The sequence below is a fragment of the Trichomycterus rosablanca genome, chromosome 3, assembly GCF_030014385.1.
Source record: "Trichomycterus rosablanca isolate fTriRos1 chromosome 3, fTriRos1.hap1, whole genome shotgun sequence".
Taxonomy (NCBI): Eukaryota; Metazoa; Chordata; class Actinopteri; order Siluriformes; family Trichomycteridae; genus Trichomycterus; species Trichomycterus rosablanca.
This window is the reverse complement of record NC_085990.1, coordinates 57,317,787-57,331,115: the sequence shown is the minus strand read 5'-3', so window position 1 is coordinate 57,331,115 and position 13,329 is coordinate 57,317,787. Positions and strand designations below refer to the sequence as shown.

The window sequence follows — 13,329 nt, the reverse complement described above, 5'->3', positions numbered from 1 at the left end:
ACCTGCTTCCTTCCTGCAGTCCATTACATCTCAGTCCTTGTTCTGGCTCCATCGTTTACTCCTGGTGCACCTCTGGCTTCCTTCCTTTACTCAGCCCCAGTTCCTGCTTCCTTCTCTTGCTAAACCTAAACAACTGTTTTGTCTCCTGGTTCAGACCTCGTCCAGTAAATATCGGAGTTCAATATCATGCAGAAGACACGATGGGAAGCAAGATGCGTTTTTTTACCCCGGAAAAAATAATAATAAAAAACATGGCAGAACAGAGAAAGAAAACGTTATATTTAATATAGTAAAAGTATTTATATAGTGAAAGAAAAGTGTGTTTGTCTCGTTTGTGGGGCGACTGTGGCGATGGCAGAGTATATAACTGATCATTTATACAAACATGGGACAGAGTTCATGATGTGTTCTAAAATATTACAAAGTACAAACAGGACATGATTTGTAGATGTGACAGTTAATAATTTCCTAAAACTGCTACAGAAATGATCATTTGTAAAACAATTCATATCAAGCCATGTGAAAAAGTTAGGACACCCCATGAGAATCTTTGTCTTTTTGAACATAGTTAAACATGAACATTTGAGCTTCATTTGAACAGTACTGAGGGATGCAGCTTATAGAACTAAACAAATAATGTTGAAAATTACTTTTAAACACGAGCGGTAAAATATAATAAACAAAAATGTAAATGTATTGTGAGGAAAAAGTTAGGACCCCCCACATTTATTACTACCTAAAATGTCTAAAATTAGAATCAGGTCACCACATCAGCTGCAGTGATTAGAGCATCGTTAGAGGACACTGGAGTTTTATTTAAAGCTCAGACGTTAGTTTGGTTTGTTCTTGATTGATGAAGTGAGTGTTATCACCATGGTGAGATCTAAAAAGCTCTCTGAGACCTGCAGAAAAAAGCTTGTAGATGCATATGAGTCTGGGAAGGGATTTAAAAAGATCTCAGAACAATTAGAAATCAGCCGTTCCACTGTCCAGAAAATCATTTACAAGTGGAGAACAAGTAAAACAACTGCCAACATGGTCAGGTCAGGAAGTCCTTGCAAGTTCAGCCCAAGAGCAGAAGTCTCCAAAAATCTTACAATGTCATCACGGGACCTACAGGAGCTCCTGCCACAGTTGATAAAGACTAAAGTTCACCAGAGAAACACCGAGACAAAGACCAGAACTTCTGGAACAATGTGCTCTGGACAGATGAATCCAAAGTTGAATTATTTGGGCACAGTAACAGAAGACATGATTGGTAAAAACCAAACACAGCATTTGAGCAGAAGAACCTTATACCAACTGTGAAGCATGGAGGTGGAAATGTCATGGTTTGGGGCTGATTTGCAGCAGCAGGGCGTGGCAAGCTCTCCATTATAGAATCCACGATGAATTAATCTCTGTATCAGAGGGGGCTTGAGGAAAATGTAAGACCATCTGTCCAAAAACTGAAGCTGAAGCGGAGGTGGACAATGCAGCATGACGATGACCCAAAACATTCCAGTAAATCCACCAAGGAATGAATCAAAAGAAAGAAATGGAGAGTTCTGGAATGGTCGAGTCAAAGCCCGGATCTTAATCCTGTTGAGATGCTTTTTCACATGACTGTATATACTGTGTTTAGCTGGATTTACTTCACTGTGTGGTTTCACTTTTAAACTTGTGTTCTGCAGCTCAGGGTTCTGAGGATCAGCTTCTCAGGAGAGTCGAAAAAGCTTCACGCACTAAAAAAAGCTTACTGTGGTAAAATGTACTAAAAGTATGACACAGGAACTAAACCTCTCTCTGTTGATACTGGTTAGAAGTGTCTCTGTAGTGCTGAAATTCATCGGTCGTTGGTTTAGTAAAATAAGTCACGTTACACTTTATTTTTCATGTTAAGCGCCGATGGTTCTGTCCGAGTCATTTTTACCGCCTCATATCAAACAGTTCATCTAATTTGAGGCGTTTTGAAAATATCAGCAGCAAACTGGATCAGAATTTAATCAGATGAACTTTGAAAGATGGAAGTGCAGCATTAAGCTCCATACGAGACACCAGCACAGCAGTTTTACAGCTTCTCATGTAAAAGCACCCAAACCTCGAGAACCCGACACGCCCACCGATGATGTCACGGGTCAAAAACCCAGTATTCTGTGGTATCAGCTGCGAAGTTCACGGTTTGAAACCTCTTTGTTTTTGGTGAAAAGACGCTTAACCGGTTCAAAATCAAGTTCACGGACCAGAACGGAGCTGTTCAGCATCGTTGGAAAAGGAGAAACTGAGGCCCTCTAGTGGGAACCAGTGATTTAAAGGAATATTTTGAAGTGATGTTGACAGATTAGTTTGAAGTTTGTTTGCTGACGTTTGGATGAATGTGTGAGAACATTTGGAGCATTTACGGGTCTGAGGTAGATGGTGGAGATGAGATGATCTGTGGTAGATGGTGGAGATGAGATGATCTGTGGTAGATGGTGGAGATGAGAAGATCTGTGGTAGATGGTGGAGATGAGATGATCTGTGGTAGATGGTAGAGATGAGAAGATCTGTGGTGGATTGTGGAGATGAGAAGATCTGTGGTAGATGGTGTAGATGAGAAGATCTGTAGTAGATGGTGGAGATGAGAAGATATGTGGTAGATGGTGGAGATGAGATGATCTGTGGTAGATGGTAGAGATGAGAAGATCTGTGGTGGATTGTGGAGATGAGAAGATCTGTGGTAGATGGTGGAGATGAGAAGATCTGTGGTAGATGGTGGAGATGAGAAGATCTGTGGTAGATGGTGGAGATGAGAAGATCTGTGATGGATGATTGACGTGAGGAAGAGCCTTCTAACACGTTTGATGAGACGCTGAATTGTCGTTCTGTTGTGTTTCTGCAGCACTCTGGAACTTCACACCTGCATCACAACAACCAGAAGGTAACACACACACACACGCACACACACTACACACACACACACCATATGGTTTACCTGGTATCTGTGGGATTAGTGTTGGTGTTTATGGATATATCTAGTTTTGGTGTTTGTGAGGGAGCTTTGGGTTGTTTGGGGAGACAACATTTGGTCAGAAGTATTTGGACGTCTCTTCTAATTTTTAAATTCTGGTGTTTCAGCCACAACAGTTACTAACAGGTGTAATAAATCAGTTATATAAAGGTGCAGCAACAGTTTAGGGAAGATCCTTTCCTGATCCAGCACAAACCAAGAAGCTCCAGTGTCCTGCACAGAGCCCTGAGCTCAGCCCCACTCAACAGTTCTGGGATGAATCGGAACACCGACTGATCAATCAGCCCAAATGCAGATGCTGTCATTTTTTGACTGAATAGAATTTCAGTTCTGTGGCGACACCCCTCACTGCCCTCACTCGGAAGACCCCAGGATCTTCCCACTGGACCACGGAGACCCAGAAGGCCTTCGACGACATAAAACTTTGGCTTACCTCACCACCGGTTCTTCAACTACCTGACCCTGAGGAACCATTTGTTGTCGAGGTAGACGCCTCAGATATTGGTGTAGGTGCTGTGCTTTCCCAGTGCCAAAGACCCAACAAGAAGCTCCACCCCTGTGCCTACTATTCCCATCGCCTCACTCCAGCTGAGCACAACTACAGCATTGGGGACAGGAAGTTCCTGGTGGTTAAGTTGGCCCTAGAGAACAGGAGGCATTGGTTGGAGGGGGTCAAGCACCCATTTGTGGTCTGGACTGACCACAAAAACCTGGCCTATATACAACAGGCCAAGCAGCTCAACTCTCGGCAGGCCCTATGGGTACTGTTCTTTGGTCGCTTTAACTTCCCGTTGTCATATAGGCCTGGTTCCAAAAACACAAAACCTGATGCCCTGTCCAGGCAAGGGGAAGCCCAGGTTCCTGACCCTTTGCCAGAACCCATCATTCCCACTCCCCAGATCCTAGCTCCCCTCTGCTGGGGATTGAAGGACTCCATTCAGAAGGCACTTCGGCAGGAGCCTGACTCTGGGGGTGGTCCTCCTATATGGCAGTATGTCCCACCAGCAGTCCACCATGTATTCGCTGGAGGCATGCCTCTCCTTTCTCTGGGCATCCAGGAATTAGCAGGACCCTGGAGTTCCATAATTATCATTATATCAGATGTATACATAAATATACACTTCATACCAATAAATAAATACACAGACACACCAAGTACTCTGCACTTGGGTCCACCACCTCCACCCACTCACCGTAACATGTTTAGAGTATTTATATAAACAGAACGACTGTTTTCTTTCTCTGGTTGTGTTCTCAGTGGTCCTGTTCCCCAAGTTTCCTCACCTCTACGTGTCTGATGAAGTAACTCTGCGGTGTAAACGTGGTTCTGAGGTTCTCACCACCAACGTCACGTGGTTCTTCAACAGTCAACCTCAACAAGCCATTGATGGTGTCTTGCACATCGCCATGGTAACACTGAGTCACTCTGGGAAGTACGTCTGTGAGAAGGACGGCGTCCGGAGTCTGGAACGGGAGATCGATGTGCTCGGTATGACATCACAGCACGCTCAGTATGACATCACAACACGCTCAGTATGACATCACAACACACTCAGTATGACATCACAACACGCTCAGTATGACATCACAACGCGCTCAGTATGGCATCACAACAAGAGCAGTACAGAGAGGAACCAGCATCGTAATCATTAACTTGCTGAACCCTTTCAGAATAAAGTGGACCTTCTCAAAAAAATGTGATTCTTCTACACTGTACATGACCAAAAGTATGTGGACACATTTCTAATAATTGAATTGGACGTTATAATAATAACTAGGATATTTAATTCCTCCTCACTGTTTCTTGCAACTATAAACCGTGCATTTAATCATTACTAAGGTTCTTATTTAATACTACCCCATGGCTAAAAGTTTGTAGACACCCTCATTAATGCTTTTGGCTTAATAACATGGTTCTAGAAGAGTGTGGAATGGAATATCAGCATGTGGTCACCAACATCAGATGCATTTGGTGCTGATTGTGATGAGCAGGTGACTGGTGTTCCTAAACCCCTGAGCTCTGTGGGGTATAATTCAGGTATAAGAGGGTATAATAAATAAATAAATATACATTTACCCCCTCCTCTGTATTTTAGACATGGAGGCCCCTCACCAGCTTACTTTGCTAAGCAGAAGATCACTGGTTTATCCAGGCAGCGGCAGCTTGATGGAGCTCTATGTGGAGACCGGGATTCATGGGTGGCAATGTCTTTATACAAAACAAGGAGTTAAATATTATGTTTATTTACCACATGAGGATGATTGGAGAGACAACAAACGCAGAGCAACCATCCATGCTGAAGTAAAAGGAGGAGACAAGAGCGCCATCTTCTGGTGTGAAAACAAGGACATGCGCAGTAACGCCGTCACTCTCAGAGTCTCAAGTAACATTTATTATTATTTTTATTATTATTATTAATATTGTTATTATTATTATTATTATGATTAATATTGTTTATTATTGTTGTTATTTTTATTTTTTATTATTATTATTATACTTTAATTATATTATATTTTTCCACTGTGTTCCAAACTTCAAAAGAGAATGGTCAGAGTTAAAAAGTACATTTCTTAATGCAAGATTGAAAATAATTGAGGTCTTTCACCATCTACTGTACATGATATTATGAAAGGATTCAGGAAATCTGGAGAGATTTGAGTCTTTGTTGAGTCCTCAGACAGCACTGCATGAGAAACCGTCCTGCTGATGTGATAAATACAGTCACATGGGCTCGGGACAACTTCAGAAAACCATTATTTAACACAGTCCACAGTCCGGATTCTTCTTTTACTGCAATTTACTAAGCGTCTTAACTTTTCCAGAAATTTGCAGGATGCAGCAGGCAAGATTGGAGTTTCAGAAAGGTTCTGGACACGTCAGAGTTGAGCTGTAATGTCTATCTTTTTGTTTTTGTCTCTCCTTCAGATAAGCTAGTGATGCTGCAGGCTCTGGACCCGATGGTGGAGGGTAAGAATGTGTCTCTCGTCTGTGAAGTTCGGGGTGTGGACAGTCCAGATGAAGTTGTCTTTTTTAAGAATAAGACAGAGATCTCGAGAGGCAAAGACAAGGAATACGTCATCGAGGACATCTCAAACAAGGACATCGGCTCATACGGGTGTAAAGCCACCTACAGTTACAAACACCTCGACCCAAATGCTCCACAACTCATCGACTCCTCTGATGAGCAGGTGCTCAGGATCATGGGTAAAGTCAATGTCACAATCACATCACAAAACACATCAGCATTCTAATTACAAACCAGAATAATATTCGGACCTGTGCATGTGTTTGTATCAGCGGTTCCTTCAGCGGCTCAACTGGTCCATCATGATGACTGGCTGGAGTGCCAGCACCCAAACAGTACAGGTCCCTTTCGATGGTATCATGCTGAGACTGAGAATGCAGAATGGAAGAGCGTGCCGAGTGAGTCAGGGTCCTACATCTACCCCCCAGTGGAAGGGTTCTACAGGTGCAGGGCTGAATTTAAGGACAAGGGTGTGTCCTACCCCAGCAACACTGTACACTTTGTTCCAGGTACAACCAGCTCAGTCTGTCTCCTGCTTCCCTCAGTTCTTAAACCTGCTTCCTTCCTGCAGTCCATTACATCTCAGTCCTTGTTCTGGCTTCATCGTTTACTCCTGGTGCACCTCTGGCTTCCTTCCTTTACTCAGCCCCAGTTCCTGCTTCCTTCTCTTGCTAAACCTAAACAACTGTTTTGTCTCCTGGTTCAGACCTCGTCCAGTCAATATCGGAGTTCAATATCATGCAGAAGACACGATGGGAAGCAAGATGCGTTTTTTTACCCCGGAAAAAATAATAATAAAAAACATGGCAGAACAGAGAAAGAAAACGTTATATTTAATATAGTAAAAGTATTTATATAGTGAAAGAAAAGTGTGTTTGTCTCGTTTGTGGGGCGACTGTGGCGATGGCAGAGTATATAACTGATCATTTATACAAACATGGGACAGAGTTCATGATGTGTTCTAAAATATTACAAAGTACAAACAGGACATGATTTGTAGATGTGACAGTTAATAATTTCCTAAAACTGCTACAGAAATGATCATTTGTAAAACAATTCATATCAAGCCATGTGAAAAAGTTAGGACACCCCATGAGAATCTTTGTCTTTTTGAACATAGTTAAACATGAACAGTTGAGCTTCATTTGAACAGTACTGAGGGATGCAGCTTATAGAACTAAACAAATAATGTTGAAAATTACTTTTAAACACGAGCGGTAAAATATAATAAACAAAAATGTAAATGTATTGTGAGGAAAAAGTTAGGACCCCCCACATTTATTACTACCTAAAATGTCTAAAATTAGAATCAGGTCACCACATCAGCTGCAGTGATTAGAGCATCGTTAGAGGACACTGGAGTTTTATTTAATAATAATAATAATAATACATTTTATTTATATAGCGCTTTTCAAGATACTCAAAGACGCTTTACATAAGACAAATAATCAAAACAAATACGTACATACACCATACAAATCATAGTACAAAATCAAAATAGTACATCAACATCAAGAATAATTAAGATAAAAACAAAGAGAGCAGCATAAGACAGTTCATTAAAAATTAGCTAAATTATGAGAGAGAACAACAAATATAGAACCAGTTGCATGGTGATGGTGGACGCTGGCGCATTTGGCTGCCGCTACCGTTACCGTATTTTACCGTATTTTACCGTATTTTATTGTATTTTTATCGTTTTTCGTTTTCATCTTTTTACACACCTTGTGGATCTATTTCTTTTATGTTACTTTTGATACTTTTATTTGTGCTTTTGATACTTTTTGTTCTTTCTACTGTACATCGCGTCTGCGGCCGGTGGTGAACGGTGGATGAGTTTTCCTGGGATCGGCACGATGTTGAACTATTCCGTTGACCAGCTGAGGAAGTTCAACAACTGCACTACTCCATCGTGTATTTCAGTCATCAAACAGCTTGGACTCCTTCGCCGGCCTCGTTATATTCACAGGGGCTCCCGGAGAAAGCTTGTTTATCTTCGAAACGGTAACGCTATTCCATCCTTCTGGTCAGCCGTGCACACTGTCGCTCCGCAAACACGTCATCAGAGCGCTGCTGCCTTGCACACCAGTAGCGGTGTAGTCTCCATGACAACGCTGTCCACGGAGTGGGATGGGAAACGCGGAGTGGACTTAGCAAATCTCCGTTCTCTTCCTCGTTCCTCACAGCCAACTACACAACAATACCACTTGAAAATGGCATTGCTTAATGTTCGTTCACTCAACACAAAAAGTACTGTACTCAGTGAATTTATATCTGACAGTGAACTAGACTTTTTCTGTCTCACTGAAACTTGGCATAAACCCTTGGATTATTTTACGTTAAATCAGACCACGCCAATGGGATACTCGTATATTGATGAACCTCGTATGGAAGGGCGAGGTGGTGGTGTTGCTGCAGTCTATAGGGATGATATTAAAATAACCACTTTGTCTTTTCCTGCTGCTCTTTCTTTTGAACACCTGGCTTTCAAGTTGTCAGGGCCTACTCCTCTGGTCACTGCTGTAGTTTATCGTCCGCCAAAGCCAAACGCTTCCTTTCTCTCTGATTTTTCAGATTTTTTAACCCAGCTTAGTGCCCTCTCATCCTCTGTACTGCTTATGGGTGATTTTAACATCCATATTGATGACAACAACTGTAAATTTGCCAGGGAATTTTTGGAATTGTTACAGTGTTTTAATTTCACACAACATATACATTTTCCAACTCATAAAAAAGGTCATACTCTTGACCTTGTCTGCTCTACTGGTGTCCTAGTTCATCAGCCGTCCAGCCATGACCTTACTGTCTCTGATCATTTGACAATCATCATGGACATTGAGGTCACTAGGCCCATCACTAGAGCTAAACGTAAAATATCCTTCAGGAATCTTCAATATATCTCTCCCTCTGCTTTCTCAGATTCTCTTGTTAAAAAGATGTCTGTCTGTCCTGTACTGTCTAGTAATTCATCTGACCTTGTCGATTACTATAATGACATACTCGCCTCATGTCTTGATGAGCTGGCTCCTTTGAGAACCAAATTTGTTTCATTTAGTCATTCTGCACCATGGTACACAATTGAGCTTCACCAAATGAAATCCCGTAAACGCCAGCTTGAAAGACTTTATAAGAAAACCGGTCTAACAGTACATTATCAGATTTATTCTGATTATCTTCAACATTACAAAGACGCTCTTACGGCAGCCCGATCCACTTACTATTCCGAACTCATACATGCTGGATCAACAAATCCTAAGACTCTCTTTTCCACAATAAATAAACTTCTCAAACCAGTTGACAATACTACCAATTCCTTTACAGTTGACAAGTGTAACTCTTACCTCTCATTTTTTCAAACAAAAGTTGAGAATATCCACAATTTTCTGACAGTTTCCCCTGTCATCTCTGTTTCTCCGCCTATCTCACCTCAATTTATTACCCAGCCTCTGTCTCAGTTCTCACCTGTGTCTCATTTGGACCTATCTGAGATCTTAACAGGGATGCGAAGCTCCACTTGTGTTTTGGATCCTGCTCCATCAAAACTTGTTAAGGGTTGTTTTCCAGTTATCTCATCACTTATCACAGAGATAATCAATTCCTCTCTTAGTTCTGGCTCAGTCCCTCAATCACTCAAATTGGCTGCTGTTACTCCCATACTTAAAAAACCTGGACTTGACTCTAACATTATGAGTAACTTTCGGCCCATTTCCAATCTTCCATTTCTGTCGAAAATACTGGAACGTGTTGTTGCCTCACAGCTCAAAGATCACCTAAATTCCAATAATCTATTTGAATCATTTCAGTCTGGTTTCCGCCCCCAGCACAGCACTGAGTCAGCCCTCCTCAAAGTCACAAATGACCTTCTTCTTTCCTCAGACTCTGGACAAATTAATATTCTCGTCCTCCTTGATCTTACTGCAGCTTTTGACACCATTAATCACTCCATTCTTCTGTCCCGCCTTGAATCCTCTGTCAACATCACTGGTACTGCCCTTTTGTGGTTAAGGTCATATCTCATAAACAGACAACAGTTTGTTAATATCAACAATTGTAGTTCTGCCATTGCTCCACTGTCCCAAGGCGTTCCCCAAGGCTCAGTGTTAGGTCCCCTTTTGTTTATTCTTTATATGCTCCCCCTTGGTGACATCATACGTCGGCATGGTTTACATTTCCACTGCTATGCTGATGATATTCAGCTTTACATCTCCTCCAAATCCATTAATACTGAACTTCACTCCACTCTGACAAATTGCATCACTGAAATGAAATTGTGGATGAAAGCTAATTTCCTCAAATTAAACTGTGAAAAATCAGATATGATCATCGTAGGTCCTACAACCCTGGCAAAAACCACAAAAAATTTTCAAATGACCATTGATAATGACACTTAGTCTCCGTCTTCTAACATCCGAAATCTTGGTGTAATTTTTGATAGCAACCTCTCTTTTGACCGCCATGTAAATCACATCACCAAAACTGCTTTCTTTCATCTAAAAAACATAGCACGTCTACGTCCATCACTCTCCTTTTCTGCCGCCGAAACCTTGATTCATGCTTTTATTACATCCAGAATTGATTATTGCAATAGCATCCTTTATGGTACATCTAACAAAATCCTAAAAAAACTTCAGTATATCCAGAATTCAGCTGCTCGCCTCCTTACTCATACTCGCTCCCGTGATCATATTACACCTGTTCTCCAAAAACTTCATTGGCTTCCCGTTGCTCAACGCATTCAATTCAAAATTCTTCTATTCACTCACAAAGCTCTCCATAATCAGGCCCCATCCTACCTCACCGACCTGCTCCATCAGCACATTCCCTCCCGTAGCCTTCGCTCTTCTGAGGCTAACCTACTGTCCATACCCTCTAGGACCAAGCACCGGACCTGGGGTGACAGGGCCTTTTCCATAGCTGCTCCATCTTTATGGAATGCTCTCCCCAAACACCTACGAGATTGTCCTGACCTGTCCAAATTCAAGTCACTTCTCAAAACTCATCTATTCAAAATGGCATTTAACTTGTAACAACACGAAATAAATGCTTTTATTTTTGCTATTCTTTTTAATAGTTTTTATACTTAGATCACGACAGAAATGTGAAGTCCTAGATCCTAAAACTTGTAAAGTTTTCAGTTTCCTGATTGCATGTAAATCTGTCCTGTTTCTGTCTAATTTTAAGAAATTGTTCTATATTTGTTGTTCTCTCTCATAATTTAGCTAATTTTTAATGAACTGTCTTATGCTGCTCTCTTTGTTTTTATCTTAATTATTCTTGATGTTGATGTACTATTTTGATTTTGTACTATGATTTGATTTGTATGGTGTATGTACGTATTTGTTTTGATTATTTGTCTTATGTAAAGCGTCTTTGAGTATCTTGAAAAGCGCTATATAAATAAAATGTATTATTATTATTATTAACAATTTCTTAAAATTAGACAGAAACAGGACAGATTTACATGCAATCAGGAAACTGAAAACTTTACAAGTTTTAGGATCTAGGACTTCACATTTCTGTCGTGATCTAAGTATAAAAACTATTAAAAAGAATAGCAAAAATAAAAGCATTTATTTCGTGTTGTTACAAGTTAAATGCCACTCTGAATAGATGAGTTTTGAGAAGTGACTTGAATTTGGACAGGTCAGGACAATCTCGTAGGTGTTTGGGGAGAGCATTCCATAAAGATGGAGCAGCTATGGAAAAGGCCCTGTCACCCCAGGTCCGGTGCTTGGTCCTAGAGGGTATGGACAGTAGGTTAGCCTCAGAAGAGCGAAGGCTACGGGAGGGAATGTGCTGATGGAGCAGGTCGGTGAGGTAGGATGGGGCCTGATTATGGAGAGCTTTGTGAGTGAATAGAAGAATTTTGAATTGAATGCGTTGAGCAACGGGAAGCCAATGAAGTTTTTGGAGAACAGGTGTAATATGATCACGGGAGCGAGTATGAGTAAGGAGGCGAGCAGCTGAATTCTGGATATACTGAAGTTTTTTTAGGATTTTGTTAGATGTACCATAAAGGATGCTATTTAAAGCTCAGACGTTAGTTTGGTTTGTTCTTGATTGATGAAGTGAGTGTTATCACCATGGTGAGATCTAAAAAGCTCTCTGAGACCTGCAGAAAAAAGCTTGTAGATGCATATGAGTCTGGGAAGGGATTTAAAAAGATCTCAGAACAATTAGAAATCAGCCGTTCCACTGTCCAGAAAATCATTTACAAGTGGAGAACAAGTAAAACAACTGCCAACATGGTCAGGTCAGGACGTCCTTGCAAGTTCAGCCCAAGAGCAGAAGTCTCCAAAAATCCTACGTCATCACGGGACCTACAGGAGCTCCTGCCACAGTTGATAAAGACTAAAGTTCACCAGAGAAACACAGAGACAAAGACCAGAACTTCTGGAACAATGTGCTCTGGACAGATGAATCCAAAGTTGAATTATTTGGGCACAGTAACAGAAGACATGATTGGTAAAAACAAAACACAGCATTTGAGCAGAAGAACCTCATACCAACTGTGAAGCATGGAGATGGAAATGTCATGGTTTGGGGCTGATTTGCAGCAGCAGGGCGTGGCAAGCTCTCCATTATAGAATCCACGATGAATTCTTCTCTGTATCAGAGGGGGCTTGAGGAAAATGTAAGACCATCTGTCCAAAAACTGAAGCTGAAGCGGAAGTGGACAATGCAGCATGACGATGACCCAAAACATTCCAGTAAATCCACCAAGTAACGACTCAAAAGAAAGAAATGGAGAGTTTCTGGAATGGTCGAGTCAAAGCCCGGATCTTAATCCTGTTGAGATGCTTTTTCACATGACTGTATATACTGTGTTTAGCTGGATTTACTTCACTGTGTGGTTTCACTTTTAAACTTGTGTTCTGCAGCTCAGGGTTCTGAGGATCAGCTTCTCAGGAGAGTCGAAAAAGCTTCACGCACTAAAAAAAGCTTACTGTGGTAAAATGTACTAAAAGTATGACACAGGAACTAAACCTCTCTCTGTTGATACTGGTTAGAAGTGTCTCTGTAGTGCTGAAATTCATCGGTCGTTGGTTTAGTAAAATAAGTCACGTTACACTTTATTTTTCATGTTAAGCGCCGATGGTTCTGTCCGAGTCATTTTTACCGCCTCATATCAAACAGTTCATCTAATTTGAGGCGTTTTGAAAATATCAGCAGCAAACTGGATCAGAATTTAATCAGATGAACTTTGAAAGATGGAAGTGCAGCATTAAGCTCCATACGAGACACCAGCACAGCAGTTTTACAGCTTCTCATGTAAAAGCACCCAAACCTCGAGAACCCGACACGCCCACCGAT

At 41.3% G+C, this 13,329-nt stretch overlaps 1 protein-coding gene across 4 annotated transcripts in view; it reads left to right on the top strand.

Annotated features, from left to right (window-relative positions):
* LOC134310022 (uncharacterized) overlaps nucleotides 1-13,329 on the top strand; it is a 112,213-nt gene that overhangs the window by 86,947 nt on the left and 11,937 nt on the right. For all 4 annotated transcript variants that reach the window (XM_062991530.1, XM_062991531.1, XM_062991532.1 and 1 more), the window contains 5 exons: nucleotides 2,861-2,899; nucleotides 4,248-4,478; nucleotides 5,086-5,373; nucleotides 5,916-6,194; nucleotides 6,288-6,524. In XM_062991530.1, the coding sequence (XP_062847600.1) occupies nucleotides 2,861-2,899; nucleotides 4,248-4,478; nucleotides 5,086-5,373; nucleotides 5,916-6,194; nucleotides 6,288-6,524 (1,074 nt within the window). The remainder of the gene's footprint in view (nucleotides 1-2,860; nucleotides 2,900-4,247; nucleotides 4,479-5,085; nucleotides 5,374-5,915; nucleotides 6,195-6,287; nucleotides 6,525-13,329) is intronic.